The sequence below is a fragment of the Pundamilia nyererei genome, unplaced genomic scaffold, assembly GCF_000239375.1.
Source record: "Pundamilia nyererei isolate P.nyererei 1_Seehausen unplaced genomic scaffold, PunNye1.0 scaffold00306, whole genome shotgun sequence".
In the NCBI taxonomy this organism is placed as follows: domain Eukaryota; kingdom Metazoa; phylum Chordata; class Actinopteri; order Cichliformes; family Cichlidae; genus Pundamilia; species Pundamilia nyererei.
Window position 1 is genome coordinate 366,312 of NW_005187707.1, and position 20,565 is coordinate 386,876.

At 37.2% G+C, this 20,565-nt stretch overlaps 1 protein-coding gene across 3 annotated transcripts in view; it reads left to right on the top strand.

Annotated features, from left to right (window-relative positions):
• The first annotated feature begins 5,780 nt into the window (after nucleotides 1–5,780).
• slc38a9 (solute carrier family 38 member 9) overlaps nucleotides 5,781–20,565 on the top strand; it is an 18,252-nt gene continuing 3,467 nt past the window's right edge. Inside the window, exons 1-15 of one of the 3 annotated variants that reach the window (XM_005751316.1) lie at nucleotides 5,781–5,879; nucleotides 6,051–6,122; nucleotides 8,115–8,258; nucleotides 9,781–9,910; nucleotides 12,032–12,150; nucleotides 12,277–12,340; nucleotides 12,516–12,609; nucleotides 13,919–14,089; nucleotides 14,631–14,690; nucleotides 15,159–15,365; nucleotides 16,155–16,262; nucleotides 17,691–17,797; nucleotides 17,936–18,049; nucleotides 19,426–19,574; nucleotides 20,016–20,105. In XM_005751316.1, coding sequence (XP_005751373.1) covers nucleotides 8,161–8,258; nucleotides 9,781–9,910; nucleotides 12,032–12,150; nucleotides 12,277–12,340; nucleotides 12,516–12,609; nucleotides 13,919–14,089; nucleotides 14,631–14,690; nucleotides 15,159–15,365; nucleotides 16,155–16,262; nucleotides 17,691–17,797; nucleotides 17,936–18,049; nucleotides 19,426–19,574; nucleotides 20,016–20,105 — 1,511 coding nt within the window. In that variant the 5' untranslated portion in view covers nucleotides 5,781–5,879; nucleotides 6,051–6,122; nucleotides 8,115–8,160. The remainder of the gene's footprint in view (nucleotides 5,880–6,050; nucleotides 6,123–8,114; nucleotides 8,259–9,780; nucleotides 9,911–12,031; nucleotides 12,151–12,276; nucleotides 12,341–12,515; nucleotides 12,610–13,918; nucleotides 14,090–14,630; nucleotides 14,691–15,158; nucleotides 15,366–16,154; nucleotides 16,263–17,690; nucleotides 17,798–17,935; nucleotides 18,050–19,425; nucleotides 19,575–20,015; nucleotides 20,106–20,565) is intronic. The other 2 variants (XM_005751318.1, XM_005751319.1) reach the window with 2 other exon arrangements.

Here is a 20,565-nt window from a genome sequence, read left to right on the forward strand (position 1 = left end):
AAATTCTGAACAAACTTATGCACTTTGAGAGCCTGTAACTTTGACAGTTTTCATAGTATGAGGGTAAAATTTTGCATGCCTTAAGTCATCTCATTTATTGTATAAAAAATCCAGCTGATTATGGTGGGAAGCACTGCTTTATTTTTTATGTATATTTTTTTAACCCACATGCCGACTAGTCTGTTTCTTTATAGCAGATGAGACTATCTCAACATCCATGGACAGTAAAAGAAAAGATAAGGCTATAGGCTGAGGGCTACAGGTTGTTGGACTTTAATTAATAGCTTGATTAAAAATAAATCTGGACTGTTAACTGGAGCTAATGTTTCCAACCCTGGCGCCTTAAAGCATCTTCACAGATTCACTGTATCTTCTGATTTTTATTCCTGTACTTTGTTTTAGCAGAAGGCATTCAGTATAGTCATCTAAACAATTACTGAGATCATTGCTATAAATTTGGATAATATATTCATATCCATCATAATTTACCATAGTATTTTTTTTAGAACTCGAACTGTATGTGTTTATATGGTTGTGCTTGTGCAGGCAGAGTGATGTGAATGTACACGTACTGAAGAAGACCTGCTGCTGTTGTTTGTAGTTTTCATCATCAGAGTTTTGAAGTGGGAAATGTAGGGATATAAATGTTTGCTAATCTTTTAAAAGTTGAGTGGATACCGAAAATGTGCAAGTGTGTAAATTTATATTCATGTAATGTAATACATTGGTGTGTCCTATATTCATGTTACCTAACACTTAAAAAACAAGGAAGTTTTGTACTTTAGCACTTTCTTTGATGTGTACTGTAAAAAATCATCTACATGTAAAGTACTGTATTAATAATCATTACTTGCCTTGTAATGTTTGAAATGATGCTACATTTAGAAATGGTAATCATGTTTTTAGAGTGTATGCATGTCCATGGTTGGGTCCCAGTATAATAAGAAAATTATAAGAAATATGGTGCTACGTTATATTATATAAAGGTGCTTCTATGGACCCCCAGCTGAATGCATGCAAAGGTGAAGTATAAAAAGTAGATAAAAGAAAATTGATGTCCTATTGCTGTTCTCAAATAGTGCTGCTTCCCAAAGATGTCAGAAATTTGGAAAAATCCAACTTTCTACTTTTAAAATGCAACAGCCCTACAAAACACAATCCAATCTCATGTTTACATACAGAAATGTGACAGCTATTCAATGTTCTCTGCAAACATGAGCACACAGTGTTATTTCCACTCCTCCAAACCCATAGAGTGAATTAGAGATAATTAGGGTGTGGCATTTTAACTTGGACAGAGAAAGTTTCAATGTTGCCCATGTTCTTCCCTATTGTTTTTCCTCCAAACTTAATCACCAGAATACCTGGAGTGTAGGAAAATTTCAACTTTTTAATGCATAGTATTTCTGAAATGTGATGTATGTGCATCACCTGCATCAGGAACACATATCTTAGGTTATCATAAATGGTGCAGTTTAACTGTAAATAATAAAATCACCCTCGAGCCCTTGGATAAACCAGAACCAGAGTCAGTCTGATGAAGGGGTTGTTATCCAAGAGTATCTTGAACTTAGAGGCACTCCATTGTTAGATGGTCTATGTTTTTTTTCCTCTTTTTGTTTGGTTTCTGTTTTTTAAACAAAAAAACAGTCATGTCTATTTACAGTTACGCTGCCCTTGTGACAAAGTCTAAAAGATCTACAGACAGACAATCTAACATAATTATTTCTTCCAGTGTTTATTTATTGAATAATTTATCATGTAGCAGTTTTTGGACAGCAAACATCAATATAGTCTTTGACAGGTCAAAGTTGTTTGAGTTTGGAAACCTTTGTGTTGATTGTTGCTGGCAAGGAATTTGGAAAATTAAAAGGTTGTACTGATTATTGTTGTTGTTGTTGTTGTTGTTTTTTTCCAATAAAAGATTTTACAGGATTATTAATGGTTTCAGTTTCTATTTTAAGAATCAATCCAGCACTATACCACACTGTTATAAAAAGTTTACAGCAAATTTATATTTGATCATATCTTCCCAACTTATTAAAGGCCATGCGATATTTCATACTGCTACATACTGTAATGCTGTGCATTTCACATTACACACTGTTGCAACAATCCAACGTGAACATGCAGTAGAAACATCAGCTTGCAGATTCTCCTTAGAAAACACAATCAATAGTGTGTTTTCCTTGGAGCACACACACTCTTGATAATATTGCTTCACATCAGTTGCTTCAGTGTCACATGAAATCTTGCAAATCTGCAAAAAATAGTATAGATCCCAGTAAGAGACCAAAAATGCAATCTTTGTGCTTTTTGAGAAGAGTTTGTTTTCATGAGAAAAATGTTTGCATCAAATATTTTGCACACAGATGTTTATTTATCACTGTCAAACAAGGTTTAAATGTTTCAGTGTTTAAGAATATGACTGGAAATGGGAGTAATTTCAGCTTAAAACCAAGACTCAGTGCCACATTGACAGATAAGAATCTATAAAGTATCATGGTGTTTTTAAGTCTGTGTCAGAAGGCTGAAAAGACCAAAATACAACTCTGGGCTCAGATGCAGACTCGAAACAACTCTAGTTGATGCAAAAACTTTGAGCCATTTAGCTTTCAGAAACCAGCTTACCAATAGAGAGAGCAGCATTAATTTTGATGATATGGCAGTTATATTTGTAGTATGAAAGGTTGGAAGAGGAGATTGCTTACTTGTGAGCAGAGGCAAGCAATTTGTAGGAGGAGGTAGCCAAGTAGCTTCTCTCCTCCTGTTTTCTACTCAAAACCCCATCCCCTTAGATACGGTGTCTTCCAGACAACAAAAAACAACAACAACACTAAAATCAGCAAAAAATATGATTTAAACATAAAAAACAAAGAAAAAAATAATATAGTATTTGCAATTGCACTAAAGAGTAAAACAGTGAAATGTGGATTATTAATCATTAGGTCTCTTCTAAGTCCCCATTAATACATAAATTAATAATTTCTCAACAAATTCATTTACTTTGCCTTACAGAAACCAGGTTGAAGCACGAGGATTATGTTAGTTTAAATAAATCAACACCCCTGATTTATAGTAATTGTCAGAATCACAGACTGAGAAGGGGGTGTGACAGCAATCTTCCACTCCAGGTTATTATGCAACTAAAGCCTCACCCATCCTAACTGGAAAACTCAAAACATAATTATATAGTAACATATTTTCTCACCTGAGTATTTTTCCAGCTCAAATGAAGATCTTCCAAATTACTGCAACAACATTTCTTCTCCGGCTTGCTGTTATCTGCTTTTAACGTGTGCATTTGTGAGTTGTACATGTGTGACAAGCATCTTTCATTTGTTTCCTTCTTTTTCCGAGAAGCCATAGTGTCCAAAGTCATATGCAGTGAGGATGTAACACTGTTAACAAGATAATGGACCTATGTGGGATTAAAGTTTAGCTAGCTGCTCTGCATTGGATGAAGGAATCCCTTCCTAAAGCATAGTTACAGACCTGGTTCAGTCCAGTGTTCATTGTTGCTTAAGGATTTATTCTAAAATAAAATGAGTAGTCAGACAAAATACTGTTAAATGTTCAGTCTATATGGTAAAGGTACTGGTCACTCCCAGTGAAAATCATAGCATTTTCAGCTCTGCCACCTCCAGCTTGGGCTCCTTTCTTGTCGTTAGTGCCCCTGTCTTCAAACTATACATCATATCAGGTCTCACTATCATCTTGTAAACATTCCCTTTCATTTTTGCTGCTAACTCTTAACCTTCTGTCACAAATTAGACTTCGGCATTTGTCTCTGTCCACTCCACTACAATATACTCTTCATGACTTCTTTTGTCTGTTGCTTTGGATGGTTGACCCACGCTATTTAAACTGATTCAGGTGTGTCGACCCAGGGTGAGATCTAAAACCTGCAGGACACCGGCCCTTGAGGCCTGGAGTTGGCCAAGCCTGCTCTAGATTCTACTGTCTGCTGCCCCCCTACTGGACAGCTCCGTACCTCCAAAAATGAGATGCTATACCTGTGGTATGTCATCTGGGCTAACCACCTTTCCAGCTGCTCTTATTTCAACCTTAATCCTTGGCACTTTTTTTAACATTCAGTTCTACTTCCTAGGTCTAATTATTGGTGATTTGTTTTATATGTCCTCCCACCTGTTGTCTGTTGCCTTGTTATCCTCCGTGTATATATTGTCAACTCTGCCCCTTGTCCTTTTTTTTGTCCTGCCTCATGATTGTGTCTTCTGTCTCAGTTTTCTTCCTTTAACATTTGTCATTTTTGGTTTATCTGTTCCTCTCTGGGGCTGTAACCAGGAAGCAGATTCCACATTGAATTGATTGAACTTACTCTGATCAGCTGTTCTGGAACAGAAAACAGTGATGGGTACAGGATGCTCATGGAGTGTGTGGCGCATTGCCTTTATTGTGTTGAGACTGTGTTGACATGTTGATTAATGGCTCATTTATTCCGATTTTTTCATACCCAATACAATTAATATACAGTATGTCAAATGATGTAAAATGCAGAATTTACAAAAAGCATGTTTGCAAAGAAGTATAACTAAAAAAGTAAGAGAAAATCAAAGTGCAAGTTTTGTTTCTAGGAAATAAGTGCTTGTGACATTGGGCATACTTGTGTATGTGAGGGGAAAATGCAGGGTTAAATTACCCCAGACTGGAGAAAATGTCCCCAATTTATCTTTTCATTGTACAGCGGGTGATGGCGAGCTCCTCTCAGCATGAATACAACTATGTTGAAACTTGCACTTCCCAATAAACACAATTCTCACCGCTGTACGACACATCAGCTGAATAGGTCACGTGATTTTTCTTACAGTTACACACCCACCTATACAGGGTTTTGCTCTTTATGCTTGATGCATGCACTCATCACTATGAAGCTTAGCGTTGCCAACCTCAAAGTTAACCAGGAGCGGATCTACATAGGTTTTCTGAGGGTGGCATGGAAATCAAATGGGGTGGCCATTTGTCATTTTACACATATGCAGGTGTTACAGTCTGTAATATGCATTAGAAAAGTAAAGGCACACACAAGCACGCACGCACGCACGCACGCACACACACACACACACACACACACACACACACACACACACACACACATACCAATAAAGCCACCTCTTAGTTTACCTTCTCTGTTTCCGAGTCTTGCATGTGGGTCCTACTCCACCTGCCACACAGAGAGCCTTGACAGCTTTCCACTATCCCGCCTTCTCTATCTTCTTATTCTTAATCATTCTAACCTGATGCACAGCCTTTCCATCTCCATTGCTCTTTCTAGTAAATCTGTAAAAGTCCTTTTCCATTTACCATGTAGTTTCCTGGGGCAGTGTCAAAATGAGACATTTTCCTGGCCTCAGACCAATCTGACCAAAATCAAGTGCTAAATTTCAAGTTCTGTTGCGACAGCAATTATTTGCAGTCACTGGCCATTAACTTCTAAAGAGTTGTCATGCTCAAACCTTAAATGGCCCAGTTCTCATAGACAATAACTGGAAGCAATACAGACTGAAGCACATGAAAGTTTGAGTTGCTTGATATTATTTATTAAACTGAGAATCAGATTTAATTACTCATTACACCTTCACCCAACTGATGGTACCTGAATGCTGGGCATAACCAGGCTTGGCAAACTGTTTGGAAAATTTATAAGCAAACATTAAATGGTTTATGTCGCATCAGAAGTCCAGAAACGTGGTGCACCACGGTAGAAAATATGTGGCGACCCCTAACGGTAGAAGAAGAAGAGGAAGGTGGAGGACGGCATAGCGTTCGTCCGGCCTAAATACACACGAAGAAGAAGAGGAACAGGAAGAAAACCAACACATCGTCACTAAACCCAGTTGGAAGACTGCTGAGTATTTGTAAATTAAGTTCTTCTTCCTCTACGCCGTTGCTCGGCTCATTAGTCGTGTATAATTATTAATTAATTATTATTTCTTTTCGGAATAATATTTAGCTGATGTCACCGGTGGTATTAGACTTAAAAATGAATAACAACTGTGTTGATATTTGATTTCACTTCAACTTTCGAGGTGAAACAATAGCAGAGACAGCAGAACTGAGATGAGCTGAAGACCCGAGGAGAGGACACTTCACTGCAGACTGTGAGTTCTACAAAGAAGCCTGCAAGCCTAGCATCACATCTTTTTTTTTAAAAAAAAGAGATTTTTAGATACGAAACGTTGCCATTCAACTACCAGCCTTTGTTGTACACTCAGCAGTTTCTCTCGTTAAGGTGTTTAAAGTTTCTGAGCTTTACTGTACGTGACTTTGAGTATAAGAATCTTTAAAATTTACGTAAAAAGTACGTATCTGTGTAGAAATATGGTTTCGGTAGGAATTCACTATGGATTATTATATCTCAGTATCGACTTGTTACTTTGTCCAGAGAAATATTTGTGTTGTCACGTGCATGGCGGAACTATGTCTATGAGGTTAAGTCGCTAAAGGCAGAACAAAAAGCTCTTCCTAAGAAAATGTGAAATAAGTGTGGTGATTTAATGTAAAACAGAAATTATACAATTCTAAAAAGCTTGAAAATTGATATTTGGTATGAAAACACATTCCAAAGCTCGTCTTTGGATGTCAGCTGCCTTTTATTCCATTCTTTTAAGACATCCTGCACTGCTTCTGTGAGGTCTGTGCTCTGGGAATACCATCAGATGGCAATATATGTGGTTCCAAGGAGACTTTATGTCCTCTAGAAGTTTATATGAATACTACTTTCTGCTGAGTTTATGAGCTCACTCACTCATTTTGTGTAAAGTAAAAATTAATTGAACCTGAAATTCGGATTCATTAACCCACAAGACCTGTTGTCACTTATTTTTCATGTGGGTTTTGTGTATGTTGGCCTTCCCGTAGGCTTTACTGAATGGCTTCTTGATAATGATCCTTCCACTGGCTCGTCCCTTGAGTTAGGTGCTTTTTTAATGGGATGATTCATAGGACAATGTTAAGTGGCTTAACAAACAACAAAAAGACATTCCTCTGAGAAAGGCCAGGTACTAGTATTGAATTAAAAGTGAGTGAAAATGCAGCCAACACCAGAAGAGAAACTTTGAAAGACTTTCAGAAAGCCTGGAGAGTTATTGCTCAAAGAACATCTGGATCATTGGAAGCAAAATATGAAGAATTGTGGAGTGGCTCAGAAGTTTTATATAGCTGTTGTATGTTGAAGCCTTGAATGGCTTTGAAGCTTCTTCCTCATTTGTCTCTTTATTCAAAAGAGAAATAAGGAAGGAGATGAGTTTCAGGTTTAAAAATTTTGTCAAATGCACAGTACTGAGATACACAACACACAGCAGATTTTTAAAAAAGAGCTTTAAAAGCTATGTACATATTTATACTACATCAGTTGTATGTGCAGCAGACAGCAGTTGGTGTTCAAGACAGCTGTGAGAATGCGATTGAGTGTGCAGGAATGTAGATTGAGGTAATCTGAGGTTATAAACTCCTGTCATGTGTTTTGGAGTCTAATGGCATTGAGTTCTTTTGTTTACAGGTCCTAGATTTCACACTTCTATACCTGCAGCCTCAGGGTAGAAGTGTGAACAGACTTTGTCGAGGGTTGTGTGGGTTTTTTGATAGTTGATCGTCTGCAGAGAGGGCAGTGGATTCCTAATGACCTTTACAGCAATCTTCACTCTACAGGCGTTTGCAGTTCATAGCATTGGCAATGCTGTGCTGCAGCAGATTCACGCTCTTGCGGGTACTCGGCTTTCAAAGCTTTAAAATTAACAGACTTTTGACAGCCCAAAGGAAGAGGGGTCCTAATGGGACTAGCTACTGTGTTAAGCCAAGTTACATCCTTGCAGCAACATGAGCCTTGCTTAAAACCGTTTTTTTTTGACAGTTGTGAAAATGACGTTTGCCAAATGAACTATCAATAGTTATTTTTTGCACTGGATTACTTTAATACGGGTTAATTTTTACAAAATGGTGAAGTAAGCACATCTGGAATATAAACCCACACATTCAAAAATTACCTTGAAAAATGTTGATCTGCACACAATTAAACAAACAATTGTACTAAACAATATCTTATGTTTGCTGTGGTTGTATGTGTTTAGATTTTGTAACATGTATGCTTCCAGTTAGGTGACACCTGTTGAGAAGCTAGAGCTGCAAGTCAGTAGAATCATGGAGGATGACTCCAGGCCTTTACTGAGTTCAGAGCAGACTGGAGAGGACTACTTGCAAAGAGACTCCACAAATTCGCTAGACTTGAGAACTAAAAGGTAAATGCTGTGCTAATCAGTACAAAGTATGAATCAGTTTCTCTCCTGCCTGTCACATGCCATAGGTTCATGTTGTTCATTTCATTGCTAGATAATAAACAAGGTGCTTTATTACCTTGACTTCTTGGAATTCACTTAGCAAGCAAATACTAAGATGTTAGTTGTGAGATGTGTGAGTACTTCATTTTCCTAGCACCATTTCCTGTGTTAGTGAGTTTTAATCCAGTTCACACAATGATTAGAACCTCTCAAATCTCAAATATTCATGCTTTAATGCATGAATTTTCTTAGTCAAGCTACAGTGTGTCACAAAAGTGAGTACACCCCTCACATTTTTGTTGAAATTTTATTATGTCTTTTCATGGGACAACATTGGCAATAAGACACTTTGATACAATGTAAATTAGTCAGTGTACAGCTTGTATAACAGTGTAAAAATGCTGACACCTAAAAATAACTCAACATACAGCCATTAATGTCTAAACTGCTGGCAACAAAAGGGAGTACACCCCTAAGTGAAAATGTCCAAACTGTCTCCAAAGTGTCAATATTTTGTGTGGCAACCATTATTTTCCAACACTGCCTTAACTCTGGGCATGGAGTTCACTAGAGCTTCACAGGGTCCCACTAGATTCCTCTTGCACTCCTCCATGATGACATCATGGAGCTGGTGGATGCTTGGCCAGCCAAGTGCCTTTACCCTGAGTTTATATAGCAAGGCACTGGTCTTTTTGGAGGTGTGTTTGGGGTTGTTATCATATTGGAACACTGTCCTATGGCCCAGTTTCTGAAGGGAGGGGATCATGCTCTGCTTCAGTATGTCACAGGACATGTTGGCATTCATAGTTACCTCAATTTACTGTAGCCCCCCAGTGCCAGCAGCACTCATGCAGCCCCAAACAATGACATCCCACGTGCACTCAACTTCTTTGGTCGACAATAGCGAGGTTGTTCTGAATGGAACCTGTTCCGTCAAACTACTGTATGGTCTTGACCAGTATGCTGCAGCTCAGTTTCAGGGTGTTGGCAATATTCTTATAGCCTAGGCCATCTTTATGTAGAGTAACAATTCTTTTTTTCAGATCCTCATAGAATTCTTTGCCATGATGTGCCTTGTTAGACTTCCAGTGACCAGTATGAGAGAGTGTGAGTGCACTTAGGGGTGTACTCACTTTTGTTGCCAGAGGTTTATTCAATAATGAAGGTGTCTTGAGTTATTTAGAGAGGACAGCAAGTTTACACTGTTTCAAGCTGTGCACTGACTACTTTACATTGTATCAAAGTGCCATATCTTCAATGTTGTCCCATGAAAAGATATAACAAAATATTTACAAAAATGTGGGGTGTGTATTCACTTTTGTGTGAAACTGTTTATAAGGCCTCATCTGATTGTAACATATTATACTTTAAATAATATAAAAAATGTAAATTGTGCAAATCCTTACTGTATGCAGTGAAATCAAAGAAGTTATGTGTTTTTACGTGACTTGAAAAATGCATGATTTTTATTGACATCTTCCAGGCCTTTCCATGTGGAACGCAAGAACATTATAAATGATGGCCCTCAAGAGACAGTATCTGCGGAGGCTGCTGTACTCAACAGCAGATTACACTACTACAGCAGACTCATGGGGTCTTCTGATCGACAATTGGTAAGTCGAGTTTATTGTCACAACCATGAATGCATCACAACCATAGCTTCTGGGCAAAAAATTTGCCAAGTGCAAACCACTTAAAACCCCCCAAAACAAAACACAGTAGCAACATAAAGCTTACAACATGTTTTGACCAACAGATTGGTGACAAATTCAATATTATTAAATACAATTTTAAAAGCATTTATTCATTGCATGGCTTTAATCCAAAAAAACTGCATTTTGGCATGAAAGCCTTTAGAAAGCCTTGATTATTCTTTGTTGTAGACACGGGCATGGAGAGCTGGTGACCGCGTGATGTAGTAGGGATTCCTAATTTAAAGTTTTCATGGATGAGTATGTAGTCACAAAAAACTGACTGGCACATAGACACATATAAGAATCCTTGTATTCACTGTCTAACAGAAATTGAAATAAAAACTTCAGGAAGTTAAAGAAAATTCACATAAATGCTAGTGGTTTTCCAACAATGGCAAACGTGTTAATCCAAAACGGTGTTAACACATTTGCCCAAAACATTTATGAAATTAACTTGAAATAACTTGTGTAATTTTAATACTAGCTATTAGTTCCTCCATACAGCCCTAATTTTGAGCACTGTCACCGTGGAAGGGATTACTCCTATCTGCATAAAATTATAGATTACCTTTAGCATCTAGCTGTACAAAAGGGCACTGAGTGTAAGCAAAGTTGTTTTTCTTTAGAAGACACAGGTAATGCCATATACTGTGTTACGCTTCTAAAAGAGCTCAGTAAATATGTTTTCATTGTACTTAGCGGTCTGATTTTTTTTCTAGCAAGTAACAGTATTTTGTAGCTGAAATATCCATCCATTTATCAATCTTTGCTTATACAAATTAGGGCCACAGGGCACTGAAGCTTATCCCAGCTGCCATAAGAGACAGGGTATATATACTCTGGACAGGTCACCAGTTAATAAAATGTTTTTTGAAGGCACTAGATAATCAACCTTTTGGGGTTTAATTTATGCTCATCTGGACGTAGCGTATTCAGTGGGAAAAAGGTTTCGTCACTCATCCAAGTGACTTCTTTGGTCTAAGCTGACTGCAGGTTTCCCCAACCTTATAAACAGTGTATTTGCACAATAACTTAAACCAGCCCATTTAATGAACAATATGGTGTGAGGTCAGTTCCTTGATAGTTAATATGCAAATTGTCATGACCACTGATCAAAGACCACTGATCAATTGCCATGAGTACCATTCACAGAGTTGGAGAATGGCTGCAATCACAGTATTGTAAATGGTACTCATGACCATTGATCAGTGGTCTTTGATCAATGGTCTTTGATCAGTGATCGATCTCAGGCTATATAAATTGGTATTATGGACTGTAATAATTTATATTACTTGAAAGAAGTCCTAAGTTTAAGCTGATAACCTTAACTAATGCTTTTAAAGTTCCAAATTTTTGGAAGGAAGCCATGATAGATCAATAGGGCATGTAACATGTCAGAATGTATTGGAAAATCCAGTTGGCTAAATCCACAAAAAGCTGCCTCAGAGCCATAGAGGCAGTACAGGTCAATTGATCACATAGCCTGTCCAAAAAGAAAACAGATCTGTAAAAACTACCAGAGCTCAGAGTACAAAGCTACTTGTTCATTTTGAGGTGAGTCATTTTTCCTGCTGCACTGCTACATCAGATCTTGGGATTCTCCCACCTGCCAAGATCCACTTTAAGCCCTGGTTGTCCCATGCAGTGCACCTGTGTCAAAGCATCTGTATTGTTGTTTCTCTTGTCATCTGTTTTTATTTTTACTTAAAATAATTTTAATTTGCCTTTCTATTGCAATTATGTTTCCATCCACTGGATATGTTAGCACATAGTTGCTTTTCATTTCATGAATTCTCACAGAAAAAAAAAGTTATTGCTACATGGTTATAACTTCAGATTGTAAGGGGTTATCAGCTACCTCCTAATCTTCTTCTTTTCAAAGTTTTGTAGTAACACTGAATTACAAACTGAAGATCTGAAAATGAAGCAAACCTACCTTAATAGGGGGAATGCTATTAAAGTTATCTTTGTAATTCTAAGACGTCATGACATGCACTTTTCTGAAATCTTTACCTTCACCTCTCCATTTTTCCTCCCTAGAGTCCTCCAGATCACGTGATTCCCCAGCCAGATGAGATCTACATCTATAGTCCACTGGGAACAGCTTTCAAGGTCCCAGGCAGTGATCATACCTCTAAAAACCCCAGTATCATCACCATGTAAGCCCTAGCAGTAGTAAAATGTGAAATCCACTGCACAAAGCATGTGAAAGCTACATGCTTTCTTTGTACTTAACTGGATGCATTTAACTGCTTTGATTTATTTATTTATTTTTCTTGTCCCAGATTTGCTATATGGAACACAATGATGGGCACATCTATACTCAGCATGCCTTGGGGTATAAAGCAGGTGATGTGATTCAGTTTACATACTTGATGTTTTCAGCTCATTCAAAACCACACCTAAAATCACATTAAAAAAAAACAAAAAAAAAACAAAACTTTGTTTGAGAACTTTGTTCAAATAAAGGTTAGTGTAGAGGCCAAAAGCTCAAAATAAATATACAATTTTGACTTTATTTCAGGCTGGTTTCACCCTTGGAGTCTTCATTGTCATCTTCATAGGCCTGCTGATGCTGTATTGTTGTTATATTGTCCTCAAATCACCAAAGTCAATATGTAAGTAATTTTTACAAACTAGGTTTGGGATTAATAGACCAATACTAACAGCTTTCAAAAAGTTTACAATAGTACCTAGTTCACAATGGCTTGTTTCAGATCTCAAATGCTAGAAAAATATTTTTCATTCCATATTAGTATGCAAAATTAAGGCTAATGGCAAATTCTCAACATACACATTGTATAGGGTTCTTTGTGAGAGAGCAGTTATGTTTTTTGTTGTTAGCATTTCTTTAATATGTTGTCATTCACTTTAGCATAACTGATTAATTATGCTCTTTATAATTTGCAGGCCAGAAAGACAATTATACCCTTAAATTTAAAAAATAGAGTACCTGTTTATACTTAAAATTAAATGTTTTTCCCCTCTTATTCTCTGCCCAACACTTTTTTTCAGTGTCTGCATCATAAAGATTTTACAGAATGTTTTGTTCCAGTATCATTCAGAACCTGATCTATAGAGCAATTTATTCCCCAAAATGCATGATGAAAACTAATGTATTTATTGGGATTTATCAGAAGTTGCAGTTTATGAAGACAAGTCTGTCTTCTGCAAAGTGTTACATTTTTGGGTGATCACTGTACAGGAATGTCACTGCTGTATTTGCTCTGTTTAATATCAGTCAGAGCCTGATCTATGGAGTATTCCTTACTACTGTAGTTTAAAAGCTTTTACACTCCGTGACCTGAAGACAGCAGCAACAGCTTTCATCTCACCTACTTATAATGTTTCAAACCTTTACTGAAGTCTGCTCTTGGCAGGTGGACATGGAATATGCTGACTGTATCAGCGAGTCAAAGAAATTCCATCAATTTAACTTGAAAAGCTCTTTGCTTGCTTTGTACATATATCTAGGATATTTCCTCCTGAGTGAAATTGATAACTAGATGAAATGAGAGATTTAAAAAAAAAAAAAAAAGTGTATTTGTATAAATATGAGTTAACTACTTGTTACATGCGAATATGCAGTGTTGTTAATACATCTAAACACTTGCTTTTAGATCATGGTTGCACCGGTATATTTTTGGCATAGTTACAAGAAGTTATTGTTAAGACAGAAGGTACAGAGCAAATGAATTCAGCCTAAATAAAATGGTGAAGCTTAACACTGAACTTATCGAACATTATTCCTGAATCAAAAAAACAATTTATGCTGCTGCATTTACTAAATGACTTTGCAAAAGAATGTTAGCTCATAAAGTTCACGTTTGTCACCACTGTGTACTATGGAAAAGCTTTTGTGATATATTAATGTCATATTTGGGAACCAAGTATTTACCTCTGTAATTATTCTTTGTGCTCTCCTAGCCTGTGTGGACACATCAGACTGGGAATTCCCTGATGTCTGTCAGTACTATTTTGGAAAAGTTGGTCAGTGGTCCAGCTTGATGTTCTCAATGGTGTCACTTGTTGGAGCTATGGTAGTCTACTGGGTACTCATGTCCAACTTCCTCTTCAACACTGGGCAGTTTATTTACAGTAAGAAACAATGGTTTTATCTGCAAAAGAGTGGAATTATGTCATTCTATACTATTGTTTGACATGTTAATCCTTGTTTATGTTACCATATGTGCAGCACAGTGACTTCAGAAACATTTTAAGCAAAAACAAAACTCACAGCTCTGCAAGCTTTAATTAACTTTAATTAATATGACACATAGTGGGCCTGATGTTTGTAATAACTTTTTTTTTCGCTGAGGTTAAGCCATTGGATGATCTAAAAGATATTGTTACATTATTTTTCAATTTCTGTTTAACCCCTTAGCAGTCCAATTAGTCCCCTAAACCATCCAATGTCCCGTGGGCGGTACGTCCGACTGCTAAGGGGTTAAATACACAGAAGTTACCACTCAAGGCAAGAAACACTGAGAAGATCTCTGAAATTTGCACAGAAGACATTTGCATTACACAAAGACATTGTGCAGAAAGATGTAAATTCATTATTTGCTTTATCAAGCTTTTGGCTTTTGCAAGAAGGCTCGTTTCTCTTAACCGATGGCTTCCTCTTCTCTGTCCATAGACCATGTTCACAATATCAATGTGTCAGATTCAGAGTTGGAAACCAATGGCTCAGAAAAAGGTAAGTCACTTGCTGTATGCAAAGTTTCAGCTTTATCATATACCTTTCAAAAAAGGTTATAAATTCCAAGTAAATAATTCACATCCAGGGAATCACAAAGTTACTGCTTTGTAAAGAGGACATAGACCACCTGCATACTAAATATTGTAAAAGTTAAAGCTTTTTGGCCCATATTTCCAGTCTGTTTTCAGATTTTTATTAAAGTTAGAATTAGTTTTAGAATAAAAGTCTGGGAATGTCTGATGGTTAAATCTAGAGGCAAAATGTTTGAAATGAAATAATATTAGTGAACCTCCTCACAAAGACCACCAAACAGACAGCGGTTAGGCAAAAAGCAAAAGGAGACTGGAAAAGCATGTGACTGAAAACAAAGATGTACTTTATGCCTTTGATCTGGTGCATTTTATAATTTTGTGTTACCCAGTTAATTAACAGTGTTTGCTGATATTCTGTTAATTTGTTCACCAGTCATCTGCCCTTACCCAAATACTAACCCTGGAGGGAACAACACCATCAGCACCCTTTTCCTCAGTGACAATGGAAATGTGTCCGATGTGAACCCTTTTGAACGCTACTGGAGTAAAACCAACACTGTCCCCTTCTATCTCATCATTCTGCTTCTTCCACTGCTCTGCTTCCGCTCAGCGTCCTTCTTTGCAAGATTCACTTTCCTGGGTAAGACATCAAGAGGTTGACTGGAGCCACAGCGACCCCACCCTGGGTGGGAATGTATCAGGATTATCCAGATGGAAAAAAAAAACGCTTTCAGTTTTTTCAGCATTGTCCACTCATTTATCTTTGAATCCCTGGCTGCTCCAGTCTGCATGCCAAAATATCCTTGAGCAAGATAAGCCCAGGTTGCTCTTCAATGCAGCCATCGAAATGTGAGGATGTGTATGAATGTTAGATAGAAAGTACCGAAGCTTAGAAGAAAACTTCTATGAGTGGGGGAGGCATATTGTAGTATAAAGCACTTTAAGTGCTCGAGTAGAGTATAAAAGCGCTACATAAGAACCGTTCTATTTACCAACGGCAGTCGCATTGTTTTAGATTAGTCAGAAAACTTGGGCTTCGTATATAGAGGGTACTGGAATTTCTTTACAATGCACTGTTGGCATTTGATTAAAAAGGGGCCAGCATAGAAATGTATTCTTTTTGTCACATCGTTTTGATTGAAGGCTCGAAAAAAATGGCTAGATCCTTTTCTTTGTAGACATGGAGTTAAGACTGGTGTCTTCTCATTAAGAATTTCACATTTGCTCAAAGATGAATGAGTGGTGAAGTGCAATACTGATCATGGTTTTCCTTTATTTAACATTTGTACTTAGTTAAATAAGCATACTCTAATGTAGAGTAGAGATACGTCAATTCATTGTTAACTGTGGGGCTTGATTAATCTGCTTTCTGTGTTGCATCAGCAATTCATCCATTAATGTATTGATGTCATTCATCCATTTTGTACAGGCACCATATCAGTGGTCTACCTGATTGTTTTGGTCACTGTCAAAGCTGTCCGCCTAGGCTTTCACCTGGAATTCCACTGGTTTGACAAAACAGAATTCTATGTTCCAGGTAAAACTGGTGTTAATGCTTCTTTGAGTGTCTTTCAACAGGAATGTAGATGTATATGTAGATATTGGTAATAACCGAAAGAAATGACACCAAAGATGTCCATAAATTGTGTAATAATATGAAATAACACAAGGGAAAAAGCACATGAAGAAAGGGAGGTGCAAAAAGTCATGACACCAGCTGAAAATCTAAATATTATATTATTGAGGTGCAAAACGGAGGTCCATTGGCTTGTACACCCATGGAGCCATGTAATAAGGCATATTATGACCACTGACAGAGCAAGTGAACATTTTATCTTCAAAGCTGATATGTAAGAAGCAGAAAAAAGGGAAAATGTAAGGATTTTGACAAGATTTGATGAGGGCCAAATTGTGATGGCTGCATGACTTGGTCAGAGCATCTCCAAAACGGCATCTTTTGTGGAGGTGTTGTTGGTCTGCAGTAATCAGTATTTATCAAAAGTGGCCCAGTGGTGAACGAGTGACAGGATCATGGGCAGCTAAGGTTCACTAGTGCTAAGGGGAGGGATGGCTGGCCCATGTGGTTTGATCCAACAGTTGAGCTACTGTTGCTCTAATTGCTCAATAATGTAATGTTAGTTCTGATAAAAAAGGTGTTAGAATACGAAGTACATTGCAGTTTTCTGCATATGGGGCATATCCTCAGATCAGCCAGAGTGCACATACTGACACCTGTCCACTGCCAAAAGTGCCAAGAATGGGCATGTGAGATTGAGAACTAGGACATGGAGCACTGGTAGGGGGTGCCCTGATCTGAGGAATCATGTTTTCTTTGATGTGGATGGCCGGGTACATGTGCGTTGCTTCATTCTGCCACCAGGATGAACTATGGGCAGGAGGTAAACCAGCAGAGGCAGTGTGATGGTTTGGCTGATGTTCTGCTGGAAAACCTTGGGTCTTGCCATCCATGTGGATGTTACTTTAATACATACCACCTACCTAAGAACATGCGTACCCTTTCATAAAAACTATATTCCTTGATTGCTGCGGTGCTTTCAGCAGGACAATGTGCGTTGTCACAAAGCTAAAATGTTTCAGGAATGTTTGAGGAGAACAACAAGAAGTTTGAGGTGTTGACTTGGTTTCCAAATTCCCCAGATCTTAATTTATTCAAGTATCTGTGTGACGTGTTGAACAAGCAAGTCCGATCCATGAAGGCCCCACATTGTAATTTGCAGCAGTTGAAAAATCTGTTGCTAACATCTTGGTGCTAAATAACACAGCACACTTTCAGGGGTCTTGTGAAGTCCATGCCTTGATGGGTGAGGGCTGCTTTGAAAGCATAAGGCAGATCAACACAATATTAGGCAGATGGTTATGTTATGCCTGATGTGTGTGTGTCTGTGTGTGTTCTCAGTTTCTTTACATTAAAGAATGTATCTATGTTTTAATTATGATCTTTCAGAGTTCAGATTGCTCTTCCCTCAGCTCACTGGTGTTCTCACTCTGGCCTTCTTCATTCACAACTGCATCATCACATTAATGAAGAACAACAAGGACCAAAAGAACAATGTGAGTGTTATTTATCCATGTTCTTCCAAATATTAGTACTCTTCAAATCTGTTTTTTGCTAAGTAAATTTAGATGACACAATTCAGTATCAAAAGCTTTAATTCTGATGCATCTAAGGTAAATTTGGTATGTTTTCAGGTGCGTGACCTGTCTGTGGCTTATCTTTTAGTGGGGCTAACCTACCTTTATGTTGGAGTGTTGATCTTTGCTGCTTTTCCCTCTCCTCCACTTTTTAAAGACTGCATTCAGCCAGTAAGATTTTCACTTTATTGTTATTTTTAAATAATTTTTATGTATGCATTTTTTTTTACCGTATGAAAAATGCTCATATTTTCCCTATACCCATTACCACTTAAAGATGCAAGTAAACCCTTCGATTTAATAACCGATTAAATGTCTTGGCAGCAGCAATCTCAGAAAGTGTATTCAGGTAGCTGTGGTTCAGTACAGTGCACTACATTTAGGAAGACTATTCTTCCCTGAAATGAGTCAGTGGAAGCAGATGTTTACCATCTGTGATGTATCTGGGTAAAGGGGCCTGTTATTTTCATTGCACACCATCTACATTGGGTTATCCCTGAGCAGGGCAAAAGATGGATTGTCTTTGTTGGAAGTGAGTTTATCATAGCTTTGCTATAGCATTGAAAGGTGTTGATCTGCTGTGTTGTTAAGTCTTTTGAGATATAGCTGGTAAAGGTAGATAATTTCTACACTAATAAACTGGGCTCAGTGGTTAACATGGTTACTACTGGACAATTTTGTCGCTTACAGAGACAACAGAGCAGAACAAAATTTCCAGTTGTAGTAACAGTCCATCCATGGGAGGACTCCTTAAATTGCTCCAATATGTATTTAAAATAAACACAGTCAATATGTTAGAAGAGAGGGACCATATGAATTGGTTGTTGTAACTTCTGACTCTAATAAGCTTTTGTTGACATAATTAACTTGCAGGGTTACACACTTTTAATCTACTCTTTGTAAGTGGAATTGTTTTTCAGTATTACCAATTTTTTCATACATTTCAATTTGATTAATGTTAAAAACTAAGCATTCAAATGATTTTTATGTACATAAATGATTTAAAGAGTAATCCTTCTGTCTGTCTGTTTGTTTGTTTGTTTGTTTCCGCATACTGTACACTGAAACATTTTTGATCTTTTGGGGCATGTACATGTAGCTTTAAATGGTCTTCTGTGGTTTCTGGCATTATTTACTTTATATTTTGTGTGTATTTACTGAGAAATTCCTGAGTAGTTTCTGTGGTGTATGGGTTCCCGCTTCCATTAGGTGTGTGGTCTGAAACCATATTTAGATGAAAAGTAGAATCCATACTAAGCCAGGACCAAAGGTATCGCTGCAGAGCATTGCACTGGAACGTGTTGGTCAGTATGATATACATAACATGGCAGTGGTTTTAATCTTGTGGCTAAATGGTGTTTATTCTGACATATCAGTCATTTTGTGTCTGTTTAGATTTAAATATGATTTGCTTTTGTTTGAACCATAACCATAAGAATTTTTTATCGGCTTGTTTCTTCATGGACATGAACATTAAAAACCCTTATTTGCTGATTTCTGGCAATCATAAGTTAGCTTATAAACACTGCACTGCTTTTCCCTCACAGAACTTCCTGGATAACTTCCCCAGCAGTGATATTATGGTGTTTGTGGCTAGGACCTTCTTGCTTTTCCAGATGATTACTGTATACCCCCTGTTGGGTTATCTGGTGCGGGTTCAGATGATGGGTCAACTATTTGGAAATCATTATCCCAGGTAAGAGTAATGCTTTTTCCATTTAACAGGAAACAAAACAATGCTGATAACTGATCATATTTCCCCCACGTTTCTTTTATTTTAAACAAAAAATGTGATCATTTCTCAATTTAACTGCTAAATTTTGTTCAGTTGTTGTGTCTGCGGTGTGAATAATCAGGCAGTTTTCTGCTGTGGGATGCACTTTGTGCTCCTGTACATAGCTGTAATAAGAGAGTTGGAGTTTCTACTCCAATTGTTATTAATTAAACAAGACTAAGAAAAGAAATGACATTGTAACCGAATACTTAAATTAATAAAAAACAAAAGCATGTTTCAGATTTCTTCATGTGGCCACTTCTTTGTGTGCCATCTCTGAACGACCTTATGATGTCCTGGGTAAACAGTGATCGATGACTTGCCTGTAAGCAATTTATAGTTTGTTATATTGTTTTTCTTTAGTTTCCTTCATGTTCTGATACTGAACATCTTAATTGTTGGAGCTGGTGTCCTGGTGGCCACATTTTATCCCAATATAGGATCCATCATACGGTAAGTATGAAATTGTTTTGCATTCACTTATGTGAAGAGAAACAGTGTAATTAGTCTTAGTTTAATAATTTAGCTTGAATAACATTTCATAAAGTAGACTGACTGTGTGGCTATGAAATTCTGTAAACATTCTGATGACATTCTTACATTATTGAGGTGTTTAATATTAAAGACTACATTGGTTATACTTGATTGAAAAATAAATGAATCAGAAAACTTTATTGATCCCTGGGGGAAATTATTTTTTTGTTACAAACTAAGAATAGTGATATATATATGTGTATATATTAGGGGTGCAACGATACACAAAATTCACGGTTCGGTTCGGTTCGATACTTTGGTGTCACGGTTCGATATTTTTTCGATACAAAATAAAATGTTCATGCCTTTTTAATTTGTCATTTATTAAAATTATAAATATATATATTTTAACTCAAAAGTACAGTTTTTAAATTTAACC